The sequence below is a fragment of the Homarus americanus genome, unplaced genomic scaffold, assembly GCF_018991925.1.
Source record: "Homarus americanus isolate GMGI-L3 unplaced genomic scaffold, GMGI_Hamer_2.0 scaffold39155, whole genome shotgun sequence".
NCBI classification, from domain to species: domain Eukaryota; kingdom Metazoa; phylum Arthropoda; class Malacostraca; order Decapoda; family Nephropidae; genus Homarus; species Homarus americanus.
In genome coordinates, this window is record NW_024737042.1 from 8,350,273 (window position 1) to 8,375,384 (window position 25,112).

At 36.4% G+C, this 25,112-nt stretch overlaps 1 protein-coding gene across 1 annotated transcript; it reads right to left on the reverse strand.

Annotated features, from left to right (window-relative positions):
• Positions 1–396: 396 nt before the first annotated feature.
• On the reverse strand, positions 397–23,700 carry LOC121872666 (insulin-like growth factor-binding protein-related protein 1). Its single transcript, XM_042375624.1, has 6 exons — positions 23,545–23,700; positions 20,199–20,385; positions 4,510–4,657; positions 3,840–3,983; positions 2,060–2,233; positions 397–883 (listed from the first exon to the last, which is right to left on the reverse strand). Exons 1-6 carry the CDS (start codon positions 23,670–23,672, stop codon positions 852–854), a joined length of 813 nt encoding a protein of 270 aa, XP_042231558.1. The 5' UTR covers positions 23,673–23,700; the 3' UTR covers positions 397–851.
• Positions 23,701–25,112: the final 1,412 nt, after the last annotated feature.

The window sequence follows — 25,112 nt, forward strand, 5'->3', positions numbered from 1 at the left end:
ACTTTCTTTCACTGTATTTTGTCATTTTATTTCTTATTTTGTTTTATATTAAGTGATTTAAGATGTATATAAGGACTTAGGTTATGATATAGTGGGATTTTAAACATTGTTCTGGAAGTACGGTATGCACATAGCACGTGTTCCGACTTACTGGGTACGTACAAATCTGATTTAAGAAAGTCCTCAGTAACTGAACCCGTTTGTAACCCTGGGACCCCCTGAATTGAAATTTGATTTCAAATATAAGAGGTTAGCTTTAGTTAGCTTATGTGCAATTATAATACTGACAACACCAGAGGTATTGTATACTGTTAGTGTTATGCACTTCATGGAGGTAAGTTTTAAAGCGGATTCTTTCTTAGAAATTGATTGGATTATGGATTTTGAAGCAAAGACTTCAGTTTCTAGAATTTATTAAACATTTAAACAACAATACAAAGCTCACATTTTCACATTAAAAGTAATGATACCAGTGTAAGTATTTTCATAGTTAATGCTAGCCTAGTGACTTCACCAGTTATGCATTCAAATAATATGTCCAAACTTATAACAAGGTGTAATTTTGAAGTCGACATCAAATGTGAAATATAGGTATATAAACTGTACTCCTTTTGATGCCATTCAGTCATGGAAGTTCCAATATTATATTACTGCAATGTACATCTGATTTATATCGTCATTAAGTAAAATTATACTCGATACATATGTACTGTATACAGTAGTGATTTCAGTTATTATGAGACATGAAAGCATTTAAAATGAATGGTAAGATGCCAGTGCAGATAAGAAAACTAAATACTATGGCAGTGTTACAGCTGACATCGTGCCTGTCTCGACGCTGATTTAGATGGTTACAGTTCTTGCACTGTAGCTTCTTTTTCACCTGAAATTTACAAAAATGTTCATCAGTGTTTAAACTACAGTAAAAGCACTTCAATTTATAGTTTATCAATAATTTTGTTTTTTCAGTTTTTGATAAACTTAGTCAGAAATAGTGTCAGGCAAAAAACTCAAATTCCATCTAACCTATACAGTATTTACTTACCTTTTGCCAACTATGTAATCATAATATTCTACATTATTACCAAATGTGGTTTAACACACTATAACATTCACAACATCACTCATACAATTTAAGATAATCATTATTAATATATTTTCTCAAATGTTCATAACATCTCAGCATTTTGTAGTCAAGCTATCCTTTATTCTAATGTCTACCTCTTAAAAAAATATGTGTAAAGAGGGCCCATATCCCTTTCTAAAAGTCAACAGTCAAACTGTTACCATCTTTTGTAGCTTTATGAAATACATACAGGGCAACTCGTTGTATATTTATGTGCCCCTGTTCAATCTTAAATTAAGTACAGGTAAAAAAAATCTGTGGGCAAGCAGTTTTTTTTACTTTGGGATGGGAACTCATTTTAACCTCAAAGTATAGGGCCCTTCAGCAAATAAATGAGTCCTACAATTCATTTTGAGAGCAAGTTTTTGGTAAGCTTTAAGCTTGTGTTGTCTATATTCTCATGGTTTTTTGTTATCCTTAAATTTACTTAACTGCAAGACTCTTGGGTCCCTTTTCAACAGAATCAAAACATGCCATAACTTCCCAGAATATGAAGAAAAAATTATCATCAATAAATGTCTGAGTATGAACTGGTTTACATCATCAAACATCTGAGTTACTGCATTACCAAGGTGCACTCTCAACAAAAACTTCTCAAACACCTGGGCACGATGAATGTGAGAATGGGCAGAATGGGGCTTGTCATCTCGGAATGGTTTCAGATTCTTCGTTCATTTTCAGATTGCACAATGCTTATAGAATTCAAGAATTTTTTGGCGAGAGTGTACAGTACCTGGAAGGACACATATGAATGTATGGCCAGATGGATTAATAATATTCCCACATTTTCCACTGGGAACAAGGTACAATGAAAACAATTACTGTACAGGTACAATACCTGTACTTACAATTTCCAGAGCACTTCAAACATACTGTACTGTAAGTACAGTAGCCTGCTAAAGGTGATTACTTTTGTAAATTCTGACAACTTACCATGTTTCTCTTCAGAAACAGTTGTAGAGGCACGGACTTCTCCCTCAGTATTAGTTGCCACGCAAGTGTAGATACCAAGGCTTTCCTTAGTAACACGCATGATCTGAACCCATCCAGTAACCATATAGGGTTCGGGACCTCCACGAACTTGAACAGCAAAAGAGGCGTCATCTCCTGAAAATATAAATTCCATTTTAAGATTTAAAAAAAATATACTTGTATATAACACTCACTTTAAATACTACATGACTCACCTATTCTAATTGTAATGTTATAAAGTTCACTGGGACTGAGTTTTAGGGTTGGTCCTGACATCAGATGTTGTAATTGATGAGTGTCAGATGAGGTGTAAACAGTACATTATTAATTTAACATGTACTGGTCCAGCTTTCTGTTGTGAATGGCAACACATATTTCAAGATCCCTATTTAAAATTCCAAATTGTATCAAAAGTATGTAATTAATTATGGAGCAGTCCCAGTCTTCACTGGTAATTTCAAGTGGTTTTCTGGGTTTATTCCCATAACTTAAGTAGCATTAATATTGTACAATATTTACCCAATCCAGTCTTTGGTTACAAAATGAGATTTCAGGATTAACCTTCAATGTTTGTACAAGTTTTCCTTGTGTCAAGATAAAATATAATAAAGTACGTATTCCATGAAGTGTGCTGAAAGAATACAGTCCAGTACCCTACAGTACTGGATGTGTAAAAAAAAAAAAAAAATACAAATTTAAAAAACCTTTTCACATTGTAATATGAGTAAGAAATACAGGTACAGTACTGCAGTACAATATATGAAAACTTTTCACTTAGGTGCACTGAACAAGTACAGATGTTGTATCTGCAATACTGATTCAGTTGATCAATTCCAAATTTAGGTTTGTAATTTTAAGAACATATAAAATTATTTTCTTAAATTTTTTGTTGTTTCCCACTGAAATAGTAATGTGGGTCGAGGTGCATGAAAACAATGTGAATAAGCACACCAAGCTAACAAATACAGTTACAGGTATACAAGTATCCTTATCCTATCTGTAAGCAGGAGCTCAAGACTACAAATTGTATTACCCACTAACTAGCTCCATGATATGAAAAAGCTTGCAAGAGTGACAAAAGTACGAGTTATTGTGTATCACTTCTCTTTCTTACCTACAGATTCTCATCACTTTATCAATGCCAAAAGCCATATCATAATCCAAAAATGTATCACAAGTGTACTGTACTTTCAAAAAAAAAATTTGCACTGATACTGCTATTCTCATAAATTTTAAGTCACACAAATGGAACAAAGTGGCTCAACTGACAAGAGCATCTGAAAATGTACTCATATACAGTACTGTTCAATGCTGTAAAAGTGTTTGTGTACAGTCCTATACAAGAAGAATCACCAGTCCTCCATTTTGGCTTGGTATTGAAACTATGGCCTTTGACCTTCTGCAAAACCAATACTCTATCAACTGAGCTTACCAGAGTGCCTCCTGATCCATCCTATTCATGAATTTAAAATCAAGTGTCACTAGCTTGCACTAATGGTCATCTTTTATCAGCCATATCACCAAACTGCTACCATACGCAGTTTTATTCCCTGCATTACTGAGTCTATACTCTTAAACCTTTTTTTTTAAAGATAGAGAAAGTCAAAGTAGATAAGGCTACATCATCATTATAGAATACACAGTGGTGATGAATGAAGGATGTATTACAGCATTAATTGATCCTGGGTATAGCAAGACAGTTAATTTACAATTATGTATGTCCATGAAACTGAGTACAAACCTGGCAATTTGACTGATGAACCATCAGGGCGGTTGAGTTCCCAAGTAATCTCAGGAACAGGATAACCAAAAGCCTCACAATCCAGCACCAAGATGCTACCCAATGGTCGTATCTTATCCTCTGATCGGGACTTGATTATAGGGGCTGCCAAAAAATATATACAGTATACTGCATGTACATTTGATTTTAATGAAAATATACTGTATATCTTTCTTTAAATGATCCCTATCATTAAGTTCATTAACATACAATACAGGATCACTTTCTAATAGATCCATATAAAATAAAATCCAATGCACATCTTAAGTCTATGAATAACAACTCAGCCTAGGTTCAGGATAATTATCGTTGATAACAAAATTGTTGGAGGCATAATTAATTAATGGTGTACCATGTTGTTAATACAATTCTAATGTGAACTAACTGAACTTCCTTTATACTAACACAGTACGAGAGCAATGTATGACTGTAGGGTAAGTTATTTTATGATTTATGTAGTACATGTGTTACAAAATTGCTAATTAAAACTAGAAGCAGCAAAGGCTGTATGGTACATCTAGTGTTAATTAAGCAAAACTAGTTACACCTAAGGATGCTGGGGGAAACCCAAAATCTAGGACTAGCATATTATTAAACCTATGGACTTAGTTTTACCTATATCTGAACTTACTTGCTTCGCAAGGGCCCCTGACAGCAACATGGAGATCAGGCTTTTCTGTAGTGTCCTGCAGCAGGTGACAAAGGGTGGTGTAGGTGACACCGTCTGAACCACATACCACACCGTCGTCCTCACACTGGCAAGTTGCCTCACCTGTATTCTGTAAACGTAATGTATATATTTTATTTTCAAATCATTTGAAATATCACGTTTTATTTTGTCAAAATTCAAAACACTTGAGCAACTTACGGTAAATATTTATGAAACTGTTATTATTAGAAGTTTTGATTTTATTTTTTCTACACTTACTGTTTTGATGATTTTAAGTATAGTAAAAGAAGATAACTTTCTATTATAATTTTAAGTAATTTTTAGGAAACTTTTTATGTACTCTATCCTATGATCTTAAACTCCTTGTCAGTGGACAGGGCGTGAAAGATGAGGGAAATTACGGGGTAAAAACACGGCGAACACTGAAGTTATGGCATTGAAATTACGTCTTTAGGTGCATTTCAAACGCCACAAAGTTTCGTAAATCTTCACCCAACTTACCTTACCTACATTCTTATTTAAATATCATATACGCACTGTGCTACATGTGTTTAACCTTCCTTACAATCCTCTAATATACAAGAGGCAAAAACCACTTTTGGTTTCACAGGTCTTTGCCAACATGACAAAAAACGAGCAAATTTAGTATGTGAGCAGTAACAGAATATTACAAAATACAGGTGCAGCAAATAATTTAAATGTCTCTTAAATACTGTACCGAGTTGACTCTGTATTTCATATAAATGTTTAAACTTTAAACTCATTCCTCCGTATTTCCGTCAACTGCCCAACGACCGTTTACTAAAATCACCACCACTCACTCTTGCGTCCTGCCCTGTTACTCTGTGTGGAATGTGCGCCTCAGCAGCAACCCTCTTGTCAGTGCACCTGTCTGTAGTGTGGAATATACAAGTACTCAGAGCTGTGGACTTCGGACGGTGACGGAAGAGTAATCGGCGTCGATGGTCGTAAGTACCGTGTCTGTACCTACATTTAACTTAATGATTTAAGTTGAATACACGAGGACAGTTACAAAGTTTATTTAAGCCATTATCCTGGAGGTTATACACATCCATGAATAGGATTCGCGGGTATTATTTCAATGTGTTTCCCGGTGGTTTAGACAATTTTAAGACTTCCATTACGTTTCCCTCGCAAATTACTTACATATACCGGGTGATCCAGGGGGGGAGAACCCCCGTTAGAAGATAATTTTAGATAATTTGCGACTGTAACGTCATAGAAGTGTCTTAAAATTGTATAAACCATCGGGAAAACACATTACTCAACTGAGAGCCATATTGGTTGAAAATGCAAATTTGCCGATTTGCATATTAGACTGGTTTATTTTGTTAAATCCAGATATGTACAGCCTTTCCCTGTACGAAATAATGGCTCACCAGAAGTTTAAACCCCAGTTTTACCTTAGGATTAACCATCTTAATGCAAACCTAACCTCCCAGATAGCGTTTAAGTGTTTAATCATGGCATGAAATAAGCTGGGGGTTTAATCTTTATATGATTCAAAATAACTATAGTACAGTATTTAGGACTAAACATAATTTAGCAACAATTTAGATTGGTTTTAAGGCTAAAGAACGCGTTTCTCGAAGAAACTGAATACAGATTTGTACGTTTCTTGCATAAAGGTTGCCTCCTCCCCCCAAACCTACGGTTAACGAGTGATTTATTTTCGCATACGCTAATTCGCAAATCTGGCAAATTAAAGCAAATCCTTACTGGACTAGGTCTGATTTTAATGGATATGAACCACAAAGATTTGCCATCAGAATCTCTTCACCCTCTCCCTGCCAGGTTTGGATTAATTACACTATTTAAGGTCATTACAATTTCAATTACTCGACTAAAATTAAAATTACAAATACAATTACAATTACTTGGTTCACAATACTCTCAAATTACAATCACAATTTCATTAACATAAAATGTTGAAATTAATTACATAAAATATTACAATTACAAGTATTTTACCCATGATCGGACTACATAGTCAGGTTTCGAAGTACCAAGCAAGCACATTTTATATCAGATTCTGCACTTTATTGCGGTTAGATTTTTGCCAAAATTTTCTGTCACTATAATTCAGTACTATTCAATTCACAAACATTGAAGCTGATCAAATATATCTTTGTTGGATTTGATCAGCAGAAGTTTCCGGAAGGTTGCAACTCCTAGCTGCGCTCTCTTAGGGGTGAAAAAATTACCCGCTACACTAAACACTCTTTCTGGCGGTGCTGAAGTGGCTGTGCAACCCAACATTTCTCAGGCCAGGTGCTTCAGGGGGTGCATCTTTGGAGGAGAATCCCTCCAATAGATCAAGGGGCCCACGTCAAATGGGACAGTTTGGGACACAGTCCTCCCCTATATACTGTACTCCATCAACACTTGTTCAAAGTTATCTGTGTGACTTCTGCTCACCTTTAGTTGCAAGAGGCATAAACGAAAAAGGGCGAGGCCTCTTTTGTAAACTTTGCGTGGGTTCAGATGATTTACGCTGCTCCTCTTATAGTCCTTTGTCCCATTGTTTCCTTCAGTATTGTGGACTGGGAGTCAGATTCCGCAAGAACTGTATAGATGTGTCGAAGGACTACTACTTTCTTTTTCTCCTCGGGATGGTATCCACCCCAGCTTAAATCGAGGATCAAAGAAGGATACTGCTATACAATTTCAGGAATTTCCAGAAATGGACCAAGTTTCCGTTTCACTGCTTCATATAAGACTGGCCAAATTTTCACAGCAGGACAGCCCTGAATCAAGTAACTGTTGTAAGGGTTGCTATAGATTAAGAATTACTGGTCCAACTGTAGAGATGGTGACCTCCTTCTCACCTTCAACTTCTTCCATTGCCTCTCTGGTTGGATCAAGGATTAGCACAGCTTTCTTTAGTGCTGAAATCTCCATATGAGATAATTTCTTGTTCCTGTTCTCCCTACCACTCAGCAAATCAACAGCCTTGTTGACGTCGTCATCCAGACTTTTCAGAACTACCTTTATCATCTTCAGCTGTGGATGCCACCTGGTTACATTTGGAGACTGCAAACAGATTCCTTTTTCTTGGAGGAATGGTGCAGCAGAAGTTGATCTCCAGAGTGAACTTACAAGAGATGACGTTTTTTGAAGTGTTGTAGCTAAAAAAGAACTAACTCTAGTCTGGACTCCCGAACGTGTGTATTGTCATGTGTACTGTATAAGGACGGTATATTGGTACCTACTAAACTTTTATCAATATTTAAGTAATCCTTCATATTTCATAATGTCCCAGTTTCATGGTGTAATTGTAATTGTATTAAATTTAAACAGCAAATTGAAATTATAATTACAATTACTTTTTAGTCTCAAAGCTCAATTACAAATAGTTACAATTACTCAGATTTGTGCAGTTAATTTCAATCAGCTTCAATTACATTTAATTAATTGAGCCAAGCCTGTGAGTCCCTGCTGGTCTCTCCGCTGTGAAGAGTTAGATACAAGGCAGCACTGTTATACCAAGGGCTGCGCCGCCACCACAAGCCAGCTCAAAATGCTGCGTGCCACATCCTACCGTACCCAGCCACCATCCACTGTTTACCTTCCTATTCCGTAACTACCATCCTCTCTCTCATACCCATTATTCACATCCACTATCCTCCACCTTCTCACTCATATCCACCATTCTCCACGCCACCACTCACATCCACTACCTATGACTCATATATACCATCTTCCACCCACGACCCATCTTTCACCGTACCAGACTCCCGCCACAGCTAAGTAGGGCACACCAGTGAGTAACTGAGACCACCCTTTCTGCTCGTCAGGCACACATCTGGGTTACCATCAAGCTTCAAATGAATTTTTGTTCTTGATATTCCACAGACAATTTACCTTCATGTCAGTGACTATCTGTAGAAGTGATATCCGGGTTTATTTTCGTATTGGGTACTTTCTGTTCAGGGATAAGCTTATAAAGTGGCGGAAAAATATACGTTTAGTGAAAAAAACAGGTCAATTTATAGTCTTGCACCGGTCTTTCTTTCGATGTTAATATGTATGCCGTAATGTTTAGACAATTCGAAGACATTTTCTTCTATGGTATTTCCACCGGAAGTTAAGGATAACCGAGATATTAATTGTTCAATATTATTACATTCGCTTAGTAACATTTCCCAGTAGGATTTTGTCCATGGAATCATTCTCATGAACTTACCGCAACTCAAGCTCACTAAATTTCTTCTTAAATTGGGAAATTTTATATTGAAAAGCTTAAACAAAATTTTAAGTAGGCTGACGTGGCAATGTAATCAACTGCAGTTGGAAGGGGTCGGGTAGGACGCGCGGTGGGGGTACAGTTTTACACCTACGTCAATAAACAGAGCAAGTTGATTCAGGTTTTTTTCCTTTGTTCCAACTTATTCCTTTAAGAAAATTGTAAGATAAATTATGAAAACTTGCTACCTAACATCACCCTTTGAAGTTGGCGAAGGTTACAAACAAGAATATGCGCAAGAAACATTAACTAACTCCATCAAATAACTATTGTACTTAAACGCCAGAATGAAACTCTCTGGGCTGTATTCCCAAGAACGAAGACAACAGGCATATCATAATTTACCTAAAGAAATGATTGTGCGGACCCTAATCTACATACTGTACATAGTGATTTTCTATGTATGTACAGTATTTGTTAAATGATTTGCATATGGACAGTGTGTGGCTTTCGTCATGCCTATTTGCAAAGTTCGTATTAGTAGTGCATTTTCATTTCTTCAGGGTACAGATAGCGGTGTTTAAAACTTCTCTCACCTACTGCATTCTAATTGTAGAGGTTGTTTGTACTTTATCATCAGTGACAGTAGTAGTGATAATGTATTGACCATCACACTCTAAAGCAATATTCATCGATGAGAGAAAGCAAACTAGAGTAAGACACATCGAGAGAAAACACCATTGCCCTAAATTTTCCTTTACCAGGAGTTTAACCCATTTAGATAGGACACACACACACACAAAGTGCCACTGTTAAACTACAAATATAAGATATCACCCTCATGTGACATTCTTTGAGGATATTGTATGCCCATCAGATTTTGGCTGACTGGCACCTGAACTCAACGCTGGACCTCCTCAACCTAAATGGTTAAATTTGACAATGTTGTGGATGAAATTATGGATATAGAATGGCTAACAAATACCCGTGAACGAAACAAATAAACAAGAAGTGTAAACAAAACATAGCGTGTGTGTTAGCCTGGTGGCGCTAGTGTATGCTGACGTCACCACTAGGATGGAAGACTGCCGCTCCCACACACCCACTTCACCAACCCTTACTTTCCCAGTAAGCCCCCCCCCCTCCCCACCTTTCCCCCATTACATACGATAGGGATTTATAACTTCTTATGAAAATAAATCCTATATTATTTTATAAATGAAGGTATACCTTCTCATCAATTTTGTTGTATTTAACAGAAAAGGCATGATCCAAACAGAAGCAAGGATTATTTTTTGTTTTAATTTACTTTTGCCAGTTGCACAAATATTTCAAGGTTATATTACCAAAATTTCCTTTTATCTATACTTATTTCTATGGAGCCATGCTCCCCAACGAGGACTTTTCTTTTTTATAGAATGGACAAGAGAAATCTTTCATAAAACATTTTTGTTAAAATCTCCATAAGTATCACTTGCTTGTTGAAGCATTCTATAGGCTGATGCGGATCAGAGTAGACATATTCTCATATGCTTGCAGTGAAAGAACGAGATCATGTGGAGAGGATAAAACCTGGAAGGTAAGGGAAACATTAATATACATGAATTAGGAAAACAGTATTCCCTGAGACGACAAACTGAACACCACAAAATGGTGTTGCAGCGTGAATGCGGGGATGGTAATTCCTCTAGGGGAAAGAGGCTTGTGGGGTGTATAAACTAGGCTTCTTTTTGTTTAAAATTCCTTATTATGCTTCTTGGGTGACTGCCACTGGGCTTCTTTTTTAAAATTCTTTATTGTGCTTCTAGGTGACTGCCACGCTACTCGATTTTAACAAAGTAACAAATTTCATTTAGTTTTTACAGGACTTAATATAAATATGACGTAACGCGTGAGTTAGAAATTATAGACATTTACACTGAAAGTTGAGGACTGTACAGTAGGTAGCTGGACCAGTGCGTTGGTTGGTGCTGATCTTTGCATGATACTCGCATGGTGCCACGTCATGAAAGATGAAGATGCCAGCTAGTTTTAAGCGTTTATTCTCGACCACTTTTCGAAGGCAAATCACAATGCTTTAGCTTTTGAAAGAAACAGATCTATAAAAGAAACCAGTTAGAATTCTAATGTGTTTTAATTTTTTCAGTATATGGTGAATTTCAATTAATGTTTTTAATTCATGTGGTGTAAATATGAAGCTGTACTGTACAAGTGTACAGCACGGCAGCGGAATAGATACTGTGTTCACTATACTGTTTGTATATCAACTTTTTTCTCAGGCTTCAAACAATATAAATATTTTATGTTTTGTAGCCGTTATTAGACACTAAATAAATTACTCAAGTTTTTGGGGTCGATAAAACCATGATACCCTCCTTCTTTTATGTTCACTAATTGTCAAAGTGAATGGATAGACTTAACAGAAACCCTTCTTTCACTGAAAATAAGTACCCCGTTGGTGTTTTATAGACAACGAGTAAACACTTTACATAAGAGCTGGTAAGCTTCAAATTATCATACACAGCTGTTAGGTATACAGAGACCTATCAACACATCCTGCCCAACACGTCTTTCGTACTAACACGTTGCACTCGATAAAGAGTGACTTTTGTGTGTTCAGTATCGCAGAGCAGTTATTTCTTGCCACAGTGACAAATATCTTACCAGATGCAAGCAAAATGCATTTTAAGTTATCAATACGTAAAATTTCCCTCAACTCGCCTCCTCAGGGTAAACTCCCCAACAAGAATGCCTCTTTCTAATATATTGTCGGTAATTTAATTTCATATGTAATTGTTATTTCCTGCGTATGACTTGTCTGAAAACTTCTAACTTTATAGCCACACGTTAGTCGTTTCAGGCTTTGTTGTCGGGAGCACGAACAAATTTGGAGGCGATTTCAGTACAGTATTTAACATCTCCAGTAGTAAGTTCCACAACTTAATAATTACTTCGTCACATCAGCGCGTAAAAAAAACTCCTTGTTCACTATGACCTAACCACCGTTAACCACCTAAAATGTCGCTACCTTGGGGCCTCTTGTCTTGACATAAACATTAGCCACAACATGGCGCCCATGGCTCCGGTTTTGTTTACTATCCTCACACCAGACTTGCCAGCCACCTACACCAACTGTTGTTACGTTCTATCCACCTCAGTAGTCAGTACATCAGTAGCATATAATTATGTGAAAGTGGGTCCCGCAGTTATATTGGCCCATTTAGGGTAGTACCAATACAACACAATAAAAATCAAGCTTTTTCGATACACAGAGGCAGTGAGGCTGCATTGTACACTAATACTTTCATTTCCCCAACTGTAAAGTTAGGTACAGTTCCTATTCATAGCTACACAAACCGGAGTTGCCCCAGGCACAAATCAGCGACCCTTTGGGCCTTAGCACATGTAAAGTACATCACCCCTTGCTATAGTGAACACCAGGGAATAACATTAATTTGGGCAAGGAAAAACGTCACTAAGCTCGTACCGTATAATATTATTAATCCTGTTTGAAATCACACTATAACTACAAAGTTCACACAAGCTGATGTTCAAGGTACTGCATTAGGGAACCGAAATCTTAAGATATATACTGTAGAATGCAAAGAGATAGTTGGTATATATACGAAGGGAGTCTAATGAAATAGGACACGGAAGCACAAATGGCAAAGGAGAGATACTGAAAGGAACAACATGGAGAACAAATTGTATGAGAGATGTTAAAAGAAACTGGGCAAGGGCGTTGGGAAGGAAATACTGTTAAAATGCGAAGAATAATATGAGATAGGCACAGATTAGATTGCAAGATGTCTAGAACAAGATTAAGATATTTTCATAAATAAATATATGCTCAGAGAAAAAGACTTCTGGAACAAGTTATCAAATTTAAAACAAATTAAGGATCTAGAGCAAGACAAAGCTGTGTGGAGCAAGATAAAAATAAATAGGTTGAGCTGTAGATTGATTGTTTAAGTGAAATTCACCAGCAGCAAAGAAATGCTACACTGATCGACAATGGAGCCTACATACTCCTGCGTTAAAAAGAGATGAACAGGCCTTTGTGAGCCATCCGAGGCACTAAACTAGGGTGTTGTATGAAGACTGCTGTTCACGAAGGTCATCAACCTCATTGGTGTCCACGGATGTTCTTCGCGTTTTAGAGCATAATCCAGCCTAACATAACGATGATTAGGTCTAAAGAAGCTGGAGCTTATAGGACTTTGTCATTGTTTTGATCGCAGGATTTTTTCTGCTTAAAAACTCTGTGAATTTTTAGTGTATACCATTCTGATAAAGTTGCAAGGAAAGATAGTTCGATTATTTAGCTCAGTATTAGTTTGTGTTTATTTCTTGTTCTTTGGCAGCTGAATGGACCAGGAAACCTACCTAAAACTTTATTCCGTTGATAAGTTCTGGGAACCGAATACAAATAATTTCATCGGTTATACTCGGCTACAAAAAGTATGAGATCAGCGTATCTCAATTGATAAGATTTTGACTTCATGTTTGCGAATTCAAAACTGCGAGGTAAGATCCCTTGAGCAGCACAGCTAGAGCACATGACCGTCTGAGATTATGAAGACAACAAACAACAGCTCAAGTTACTACGATTCTCTCCCCCTCTACATCTCGTTGGCGGCTTGGCGCTCGTAGCCAACTAGGAATATTTTGTAACCATTATTATGCTAAATTAAAAAATACATATTATTTGCTTTAAAAGCAAACACTTCAATATAGAAGGTAGTTCATAAAAAAAATATCCCCTAAGATCTAAGAAAGTGCCAAAGGGAACGCACACAACAGAGAAAGATGAGGCTTTGTGATGGCTGAGTCAAGGCCAATTACTCGAGTGGAAAATGAAAGGCGTTAACAGAGGTCGCCACTGTATCTTCAAGTCGTATTATTGGTATGATTTTTATTTTTTTATTTATCACTTCACCGATTAAAAAACTGAAGTGTCTTAAATGAAAAATTTATACGGTATTCCAATTAATCACAACGACATATATTATAATATTTATTTTATTTATACAAAGTTCAAAGAAATTTGCTGTTACGCTTAAAATTGCAACTAGCTTACGTGCAATCTCTTATTCGCTTGAACGATTGCAACTCAAAACACGAATATTATTCTAGATGTGTAAAATTCTAAGATTACATTATTCTTCAACTTTAGAATGACGTAACAAAAATATGTGACTAAGGAAACATGATAAACTACTTTGGCGTCAAGAGTGGCGCCGCGACGCCACTCTAAACGTCAAGCTTGAGTTTTCAGTAGTTTCATAAGATGTTTATACAGTATATCAGTAATAGTTTTATCACTCTTTAAGTTAATAAAATATGGATGAGTACCCGACACAGCTATAACTTACCTATTGGATTAGTAAGAGAAGCGATAATAATTCCTGAAGCTATTTTTCATTGATATGGCAGATAACGTCTTAAAATATTCTTTTCTATTGGCTAGCAACAGTGTCTGCTCAACCAACAGTTCGTTTACTCTTGACAGCACCAACTGATTACTGTGAAGAGTAAATGGCTCCAAAGTTACTTTTGTAGATGCCGTGCCTGGGGGTGAAGGGTGCTGTTCCTGAGGTCGGGGGTTCGATCCCCGGGAACTCCCATTTCACCCAGCTGTAAATGGGTACCTAAGTTTACAAATTGAGGGAATGAATGCGGTCGGGTGCAGTACCGGCCATGCAGCCTCCTTGTGTACTGAAGGAGACTGTGCTGTGTTGTCTGTATCCACTGTCCCTAAGTTCCTAACGGGCAGTCTATACCTATGGGACCACTTTCACTTTCCACTTGCCGTAAGTTTCGTCTTTTTAAAATACGAGAAATCTTCCACACCATTCGTGCTACGGCTAATCATTGTATTTGTTTCCCAAAAGTTTAACACATGTATTAGCGATACCGGAGGGAAATAAAATAAATTATAAATATCTTCCCTGCTCAGAAAAAAATAAGATAATTTGCAACTTAGAAAAGTTTTATTGTATTTTGTATTTGTAAGTGGTTTGTAACAATTTTGTACCATCTAATTTATGTATATTTTAGTCACGCTGTATTATAACTCATTGATTTAGGTATTTATTGTGTGATTTGTGTATTATTAGAAGGCATTCAATTTCTCTGCTGTTCTCTGGGTCTGTTCCCGTCCTATGTGGGTGTGGTTCAATTAAAATTTCACTTGACAGTCAAACCTGGTTGGTGGTAGGTAGGCCACAGTTGTTACCACTTGAGTTTGGAATTTGTCTTTCATCAGTCAGCATTATAATCAGAGGCAACGTTGTAAGTAAATACCTGTATACGGTTATTGTAATTTATAACACATTATTCTCACGATACATTATTTATTATTTTATAATAAGTTTTGTAAGTCATCCCATATTATAATTAACATTAACAAGATTTGGTGTAGTGTCGTTATTTTACCGGTAGTGTGTACATTGCGAGTTGTTTGTTTAATGAAAGCAGCTTATAAATGATGTACGTGTTTAGGAACTTTTGGAACTGTCACAATTAGGGTTCATATGTTGTCTTGGTTTCTGTAAATTTCACCATTATTTCAGGTCGAAACCTAACCAATAAATGGTTCTACGGCATGCTGTTTTTTACAGACTGGTGCAGGTATATTTCAGGATTATAAAATATGACTCTTGGATCATCTGTGCTATTAGTATTCAAAAACAAATTTTGGGGATAAAAATGACTTCATGATGGTTTTCTGTAAAAAGAAATTGTCAACACTATAGGTATTTTTCGTAGATACACGGAATAGCTAACGCGTTAGCTTTCCCCAAGGCCTGCCATTACAAAATACGACCGTACCACGTGTTGGGAAAACTGATGTACAACACAGTTTTCAGAAAATAATAATATTAGGAGAACCGTTAGACACAATAAGGAAATAAATAGTGAAGAAAATATAAAGAAAATTATGGAAAAAAAATATAAAAAAGGAAAAAAAGTCAGTCAACAATAAATAAGAATAAAAAAAATCGGGCCCGTTGTAAAGGTGATTTCTCCCAGACTGAAAACCACACGTAACAACCAGAGCAGCTTCCCAATGATTTGTTTCTTGAGGAGTAGGATTACAGACCAAGAGCGCTGCATCCTTTTTTATATTCCAAGGAGGAGGGAAATTTATTCGTAAAGGTCACCGTGATAACTTTATACTTCAGCTGTAAATTATATTGTGAGATTCAAGGATTTGTGAGGTATAAGTGTAATATCTTTCCTCCATTACTTACATGGCTTGATCCTTTTTTCTACAGGAAAGGAGCTTCATTACGTACGTTGTCTCTCTCTCCTCTCGCGGCTAGGTGTTCCCATATTTATACGACGAATTTCAGGTTCGTTTAAGTCTTAATTTTTGCACTTACAGAACTGTAAGCAACTTTTTACCCTTATTTAAAATATCTTATGAGTAATGATATTAATGTTTCAATCATATTTGAGTAATTATCAATATTGTTACCGAAGTCACCAACGGCTAATGAAATCGGCAGCGCCCACTTATAAACGGGTTGAGCCAAAGCAGGTGCGAGCCTTTTCGATTCTTTCACGCCATACGCTGTTTTAGATCCTATCCAATATCCTACGGTATATATAGAATTATTGTTATAATTTTATCACAGTTTTTTATTGCCCCCAACTCTTCAATATTAATCAAAATATTCTCCATAAGCGGTCATGATCCGCGTATTTACCCACTGTTTTAGTGAGAGAAACTCGCTGATTGGTTGTTAGCTATTTGCGCACCATGCACGCTAACGCTCCAGTTTGATTTTCTCTCAAGGGGTCATGAGCAGCAGAACGCGGCAAAAGAGTGTACACCGACAGAATAGCTTAACGCGTTAGCTATTCCGTGCATCTACAATAAATGCCCTAGAATAGTTTTACTCATCTCTATTACCGATGAAGAAAAAAAAATAACTTAAATATATTTGTTTTCAAATTGGTGCATTTTCGGCCGCCGGATTTGAAAACAATTAGAAATGCAGGGTCTAACGCGGTGATGTACGTACACTGCTGCTTCTGTGATGGTGATCGACACATTCAAGGATTCTGGGACTATAGTCCCAGAATCCTTGACATAATTCATTCTATCCCGTCCCATCCACTTACCAAGTTTAAGCTGGGGTGTGATACCATGTTCTTGAGTCCCAGAAACAAATTACTTTGCTATTTACTTTCATTTATCCTGTCAACTGCACATCTCCCTTTTAAGCATGGCGAAATTCACTGGTAATTACAGTGCCAATGTATCTCAGATGCAAATCATGTATGCAATAGTCGTTCATTCAGTGTTTTGGTATGAGTGATGAAGGAGGATCACAGCTGACATTATTAATCTTGAGGCCATCTGTGTCTGGTAATGTTATTAGACAAGGGGATGGAGTATGTTTCTAAACAATGCAGTATTTTTAAGATATTTATTTCTGTATAATGAGTTTCTACAGAATCTACACCCATGGAGAATAAGTGGGCATTCGTTGAGGCGAGAGGTGACGGACCAATCAGAGGGAGGGAGTTGGTGAGGGATGTTTGTTTTCATAACATCCGCCCAGTCCCACGCTCTCGTTTCACATTCAGCTCTTTCACCCTGTACTTTACATTTATTTACGCAGTTATCATCTATTTGAACTAATAAGTATATTTTTTAATGTTTCATGTTAAAGAAATACAAGGTTAATTTGGCTTACAAGTACAAAAATCAGGTACAGTACTCTACAACTTCGGCATCTGCATTACAGCTTTGCCTACATGTCATATATTTTTATTTTATTTATTTATTTATTGTATTCTTTTTTTTGGTACGGGGATTAGTCCAACCGAGCACAGGTCACTGACCCACATCAAGGCCTGGGGGGGCGTAAATATAATAATAATAATACTGTCGCGGTCTGATCACGTAAGGGGACAGACGTGTGCCCATAGGTGCTCCTGTCCTCCCGATCGTCATACAAAGACTACCTTAGTCTCAACCTACCCCTTCGCCGGCAAGTGTTACCAGCGATGGTACGTTTATTGTACACTGTCTCCGTGTCATATAATGAACCAAATGAGTCAAAAATTAAATAAGGGGGGGATGACAAAGCACTTGGTAACTTATTAGTCCAATTTCAGCTTCCTAACTAAAAATTCCCTAAAACAAACCGATCGCAAGCAAAATAAACGGAGCTACCAGTATCTGAAAACGGTGTACAATATTGACCCTCGACCGCCTCTCCTTTATTAACTGTAGTTAGATTCCAATTAAGCTGGATGGTATAGTAATGCTCCAAGATCGAACCAACGACCCTTACAACACAAGATGAATATGTTATCCACTCAGCCGCTGCACCCGAGTATAATAAAGGACTAGAAACTGGATCATAAAAGTTTTGTAAACGTATCTTCCATTCAGTTGTCATCCATACAGCTGTTGACGCAACAATAACCATTGTAAGATAAAGCCAACAGATTTATTGTTTTTATTTTATTAAAAAATGCCTTTGTTAAAACTATATGGTTTTTGGTCAGCCATTCTTATATCTTTTAAGCAAATTTGGGGATAGTACTGGTGCTGGTAATTTTTTGCAATTGCACGGATTGCTAAATATTACTGGTGAAGGGCAGAAACTGGATTGAGAGGAAATATTTAATATACTCAAAAACTTAATAATGACTGATTCATTTTAAATTTTACTCTTACGGCTAATATAACTAAAGCCACACGATTTTCCCGTCCTATAGAACGTGAATGTTTTTCTGGGAATAAGAAAATGGGGAAGTGGAACGTATCGTATGGTCATATTAAAAACAAATTAGAATTTAACTTTTCTTGAACCTTACTGTATATATAAATGGATGATTAATATTGTATACAAATACATGTGATATGTTTTTAGAGGGGGAACATACTAGTCGTAGCAATGTATTTTGTAAGGTGAACCATGGTGATAAGACTACGTGTAATTTATACTCTTCCATTCTAAAGTAAATAATTAAAACACATCAGATGTTTGAGCTGGATGATGCCTGCGTCACAACAACCACGCCCAGACCTCTGATGAGAGAAACATGTAGGAAGGCCTTGCATTGTTATGTAATACATGAGCACATTACCTTGAGCACTAGATGCATATGTTGATTGTTAGCAAAATTAAGCGTCTTAAGTTATACAAGAAGTAATTATCAAGGTAGCAAACCGCTTCTTTCTGTGATTGTTAATTAGTTAAAATCAACATTTATTTTTTTACACTGGCCAATGGTATAGTTCTACGCCCCCAGAGTACCGAATTCACATAAGCAAGTTATTATCCGGTGTGAAGTTGAGAGGTGAGCAAGCGCCTGGCACCTCTTTGTTTAATCAGGGTTATGATAGCTTTGGTTATGGCTGGGTTAGTAAACGTTCACATCGAAACGTCCTATTGTAAAAGAAAAATATGTACAGCATCCTAGCACTTTTGCTGAAACGTCCTGAATGTGGCTGAAGCCTGAGTTGCCCCCAGAGGTCCGCCAGACAGTTCTCGCCAGTTGGGAGCCGTACGGGTGGGGTGCAACGACCCGGGTAAAGCAACAAAGTATTTTCTCAACTCCACCGCTTTCTATTTTTCCAGACACTGTAAGCCATTTTTTTTAGCATTTGCTATAATTGTAAGGATAAGAACCTCAAGAGTCTTTAGTCAATTTTATTACTCGTGAAATTCCTTGGCACAAATGAATATTGCTAGAACGTGATTGCTAAAGTAAAATAAAATGGTGATGGGGTCTAAAATTACTTTGAACATTGGTAATTATTTTTAAAAAGTACCGTATACTTGTACAGTACTTGGAAAATACGAAACGAAGTCATTGCCAAAACATGCTATTAATTGTTATGTGAGTTTAGTGTTTAAGTCAAATTGCTTTCATGTAAATACTTGATAAATTCAAGAACCGTCCAGTTTCCGTACGAATGAAAAATAAATATTTCCGACAATTCTCTAAAGGTGAACATTTAAATACAACAAAGAAACTTATGATAAAAAACACGGATATATCATGAAATGAATAACGTATACACATGCCTCATTTACTGCTGCAAGGGTAAAACGTTCCGGATACAAGAGAAATTTGCATATGAATATGTATAACTCGGTGACCGAATATTTGATCCTATAATTTTCTTTACCTAAGTTAGATTATATTAAATTGGCTAACAGAGACGGGATACTTACTGCATGGGCCGGGAACTAATAGGAAAAACGTGGGGTAGTTCTTGGAAGAGATGAAGAGGAACCCTGAGAGATGTACTTTTCAGACGAGGGATCTGAGGATACATGATGGAAGTACGGCGGGAGATGCATGTGATAGTGAGAGAATATCTACAAGCACAAATAAAATTCAATACAAAATGTGATTAGGAAGAGTTACCAAAAGGGACAATCGTAGTGAAGGCAAGGCTACTTACGCCAGTGTCGGTTCGGGTGAGGCAGACGAGGTATTCCCCGCAGATGCCGTACTGTGAAGGGGAGGGAATGTTGAGGGTTTGGTTCTCACAGAGCTGGCCAAGACCCCGGGCACACACCTGGCAGCACCCGCACGTGTCCAGCAGTAAGCCTCCTAGGCAAGAATCTTCCACTTCAGGACATAGCGACCTACACCGTCAACCACAACACGTATTAGTACACATTCTATAACTTCATCGAAAAACTTGCAGAACTTTCAATAAGCTACGCCATCAATTTATATATAGCCTATAACCATCGCACTTTCTATGTAAAAAGGGCGTTGTGCATCAGTAATAATAATAGTAATACTTGGTGACACGACCCTATATTGTGTTAAAATAAGATAAACAATCGAGACGGAGACAATACTATATTACTAGCTCTGTTTATGCAAAGTACTTTAAGCACAATATACAACTTCGGGAATAGTCAAGTAAAAGTAAAACCTGTATAACCTTGTATGTGCGTGACCAAAATACACAGAATCAGTCAAAAGATGTCAAATAATTTTAGTTTAGCAAATCTTAAATAAATTGGCCGAGGTGTGTATCCATCACCTAAAATTATACTGTACGTAATTGCCCAAAAAAATAATTGTATATGTAATCAATGTCCTCAGGGGCGGTCATAAGATAACATCGTAAATCCGTCTTACCATACATACCGCATTCCAGATAACCGCAACAATCACTTGTTTTGAGCGTCCCTCAGACTCCCTCTGGTAGCTTTTATCTTTAAGATTAATGTAGCGCAAGTAACGAAGTAATCAAATGACGTGTATTTATATATATATATATATATATATATATATATATATATATATATATATATATATATATATATATATATATATATATATATATATATATATATATATATATATATATATATATATACTATATATATGCAAGTAAATCACTGTAGGTGCGCGTGATCTAGGTATATGCTGATAACCACAAGGAAAGAAGAAAACACGAAGTTCCCAAGCGCTTTCGTGTAATTCACTGTATATATATATACATATACTGTGTGTATATATATATATATACTGTGTATATATATATATATATATATATATATATATATATATATATATATATATATATATATATATATATATATATATATATATATATATATATATATATATATATATATATATATATATATATATATATATATATATATATATATATATATATATATATATATATATATATATATATATATATATATATACAATATATACCGCCCTAGGTAATACCGCCTAGGAGGGTATTGGAAGCATAATGGTAGAACCTGCTGCAATATGGCATCGCGAAAATTGCGACCAAGTCCCAGGTTGCTGATCTGACGACTTTCTGCCTCATTTACACACAATTGCAGTCTCAATTGTTTCTCTTACTTGTCAACACAACATACATATAGCGTTTCTTACTATTGATTTTTTGTTTTGTATTTCTTTATAGTTCTTTATTATTAGTAGTATTATTATTATCATTATTTTACTTTTTTATTATAAATTTTATTTACTAGGAATAATTATTACATGTTCGCCCCCAGGCCACGATGTGGGTCAGTGACCTGTGCCCGGATAAGCTAATCCCCGTAAAAATAAAACATAAAATAAAAGGCAATTGACACATTATTCTATTAAGAGTTCATGTCGCAAACAATAATTTTTACAATATTGTTAATTCAACAGCAGGGCCCCCAAAAAACAAGGAAAAGAAAATAAGTTAGCTGTATTAATTATCAGAAAGATAACCTTTTACAATAACATTAAAGGGCAAAGGGGGTCAGTGTATTGATATCAATAGTCTTGTCATGAAGATGCTTCTTTTTATTATAAATTACGCCAAAGGGGCAACAAGCCAGTTAGAAGACGCGATCATGTACAATGACGTTAAACCTAATATATAGTCTGAGATATCCAAGATGGCTGACAAAACAGCCATTTTACGTAGAAATTGTCCATGTTTCGGTAAGAAAATATTTGGCGGGGATCATTTTGAACTACCTATTTGTTTAAATCAAAACGAAAATTTTTCTTGACAAAATGTTAACTTTTATTACCCAAATATACGTTCTGCACCATATAATGTATAAGGGTGTACTCTGTATTACGAACCTACTGTACGTGAAAATACACCAATCGATACCAAGACTGTCAGTCAAGTTTTCATCTGTTTATATATATTATAGCGATATAAGAGACAGCTTTATATTGCTTGTTCCTGTTCTATCAGTATTTGTTTATTACATAATATAACATAACATTCATATATATTAGACAAAATACCAGTAGATTTGGATTTTTTTAATTCCAAGATATAACGTGAACGATATATTGCTGGAAATCAGCATATATTGGCTTTGTCGGCTATCCTTACTGTTTACTAATTTTGTATACTTGCACTGCCACTGGCTGCCACTGGCTAGGTAGTCGCCCACTGAAGTCTGTCGCCTCTCCTTCTGTTCCACGAACCCCGAGATTCAGACTCGTGAATCCAAAGCATTTATTGACAGAACAATGCAAGTGCCTCACTGTTTCGGGTTCACGGGTCTAACTAGGGGTTCACGGAACAGCGAGAGAGGCGACAGGCTTTTGTGGGTGACTATACTGTACATTGGAAACTGCATACCTCCACGGTCTAAGTACAATCTATACCTGCGTTGTATATACATATGCTGAACTGTATACCATGCCAAACCAATTGTAAATTTAAACGATGATTTTACTGAATTAATAATATTATTCTCAAATTTTATAGCGAGAAGGGGGTAATTTGGTTTATTACTGTTCTCTGAATACAGTATTGTGTTATGAAAAAGACACACTCGTCTCAAGTAACTTTTATGCAATGTGCTGCTTGTCACACTTAACCCACAGTTCGTTTATTTTTGTTGATTCTCTGTTAATTTATTAGTCTCCAACCTCACATAAGGACTCAAATTGAAATACTGTAATCTAGTAGTTGACTTGGACTATGCCTATTCAAATCAACGAACCTTTGAGTGTGAGCTTCCATGGCGATTTTACTAAATAAATATCTCAAGTGTGCGCGCGCGCGTACATGTAGGCATGTTAAGTGAGAGTGATTTGCTCTTACCATACAAAAGCAATTATAGAAAACTGAAAGTTGCCAACCTCACCTTTTGAAGATTTATAACACAACCAGCTTTTGACTAATAGTTATTGTTAGTTGAATTTGATTTATAGTGAAACAGTTATTGGACTTTCAACAAAATACATTAAGATGCTAAAAGAGGGGCAGGTGTTTGCCATGTTGATAGACATCTTACCTGTCACACTCTCCACATGATATATCGATGTCTTGGGCCACAGCCACGGCAACCAAAAAGGCTGCTGTGACGCTGAGAATAACTCCCTTAGCCATATCCTTAGTTACTCCTGTCGCTCTAGTGCCCATGATGCCGGGTGGATACCCTCACCCTGTGTTCCAGTGGGCATGTCACACTTTCATACAGCTATCATGTCGATTGGATCTTCATAATCTTCCTCCGTATTTAAAACCAGGGTGAACTAAGATTAAACTATTTAAGGTCATTTATGTAATTTTCTAAAATCAATGTTTTTCTTAAGAACATTTTTTAATGTGAATCATACGTCAGGCATCACATTTCGGTTAGTGCCAAAGAGGCGCGGTTCATCCTCAAGCTGTTACGCAGCACCAACAAGGGCGTAACCTTGCCACCCACGTCCAAGAAAATTTCTAAGTTACCACATTCTGTTCCTAAGTTTACACTAACCTGGAGAAATGTATGAGAACACCGAAATAAGCTATACATTTTTATATCCAAACGACTTCAAGTAATATTCTTAATTAGTAAATGTCTAAAGTGTATAAGTATAGTACAGTATTGTGAAATTAGTTTAACTATTACATGTGGCAGTCTTTCACCACAAAAGGCGTGGCTTCTTCCTTTATGGTGGTGGTGGATGTATTTTTATTTGTGGTGTTTGGTCGGGTCACACTGGATAACACCCTTCTCACGTGTGTCCGGGCCGAGGCTCGAACCCTTGACATATTTGGAGTTATGCGCGTTACCTTTGTACAATTTCGCTGTATTACAAGTGAAAGAAATCTTTGTTTCTTAGAGAATTGTAAATTTTATCAATATGTAAAATGCACTCTGCTTACCGAAATATTTTTTTCAAATATTGATCTTGCCATCTCTTAACACACTTTGTTGTGAAGCTGATGCCGAATCACGTTTCAGAGACCCGTCCTCCTTTCAACAAAACGTTCCATACTAAAATCTTAAAAATTATAAAAATCTTAATTGAAATCTTTCAAATAATACAGATTTTTTTTAACTGTACTGGATTGATTCCTTGACACGTATTTTCGTTACGATCTGGAGAATGTTAGTAATGAACTGTTTAGATTAAAGGAAAATTATATTTTAATAAAAAATTTGCATATTTTGAAAACAAATATTAGTATATGCAACCGTAACACCCTTCAAGGATAGGTTTCTCGATGATTCATACGTTAAATTTTCTTCATAACTGTCGACATACTTTTATCCTCTTCGCCACTGATCGGCTCGTTAGCATCTTGGGCGATCGGTCACGTCTGTTACTTTTCTTTTTCTTTTATCTATGTTACACACAGTTGGCAAGTACTGGCTCCTGAATGTATCTGAACCAGCTCCAGTGCTTGACTAAAGCACACAACAACGTCCAAAATGGCGACAATACACTGAGACTATAATTTGATGGAATAGGTTCTCATAACACCAGTTATCTAGGAGAGTTAGTGGTTCTGTACTTTTAATTCTCATGCAGGTAGTATCCAGGAACTTGTTTAGCTTGCAGTTTCACCTCCTTTTACTGTGGCCATTAC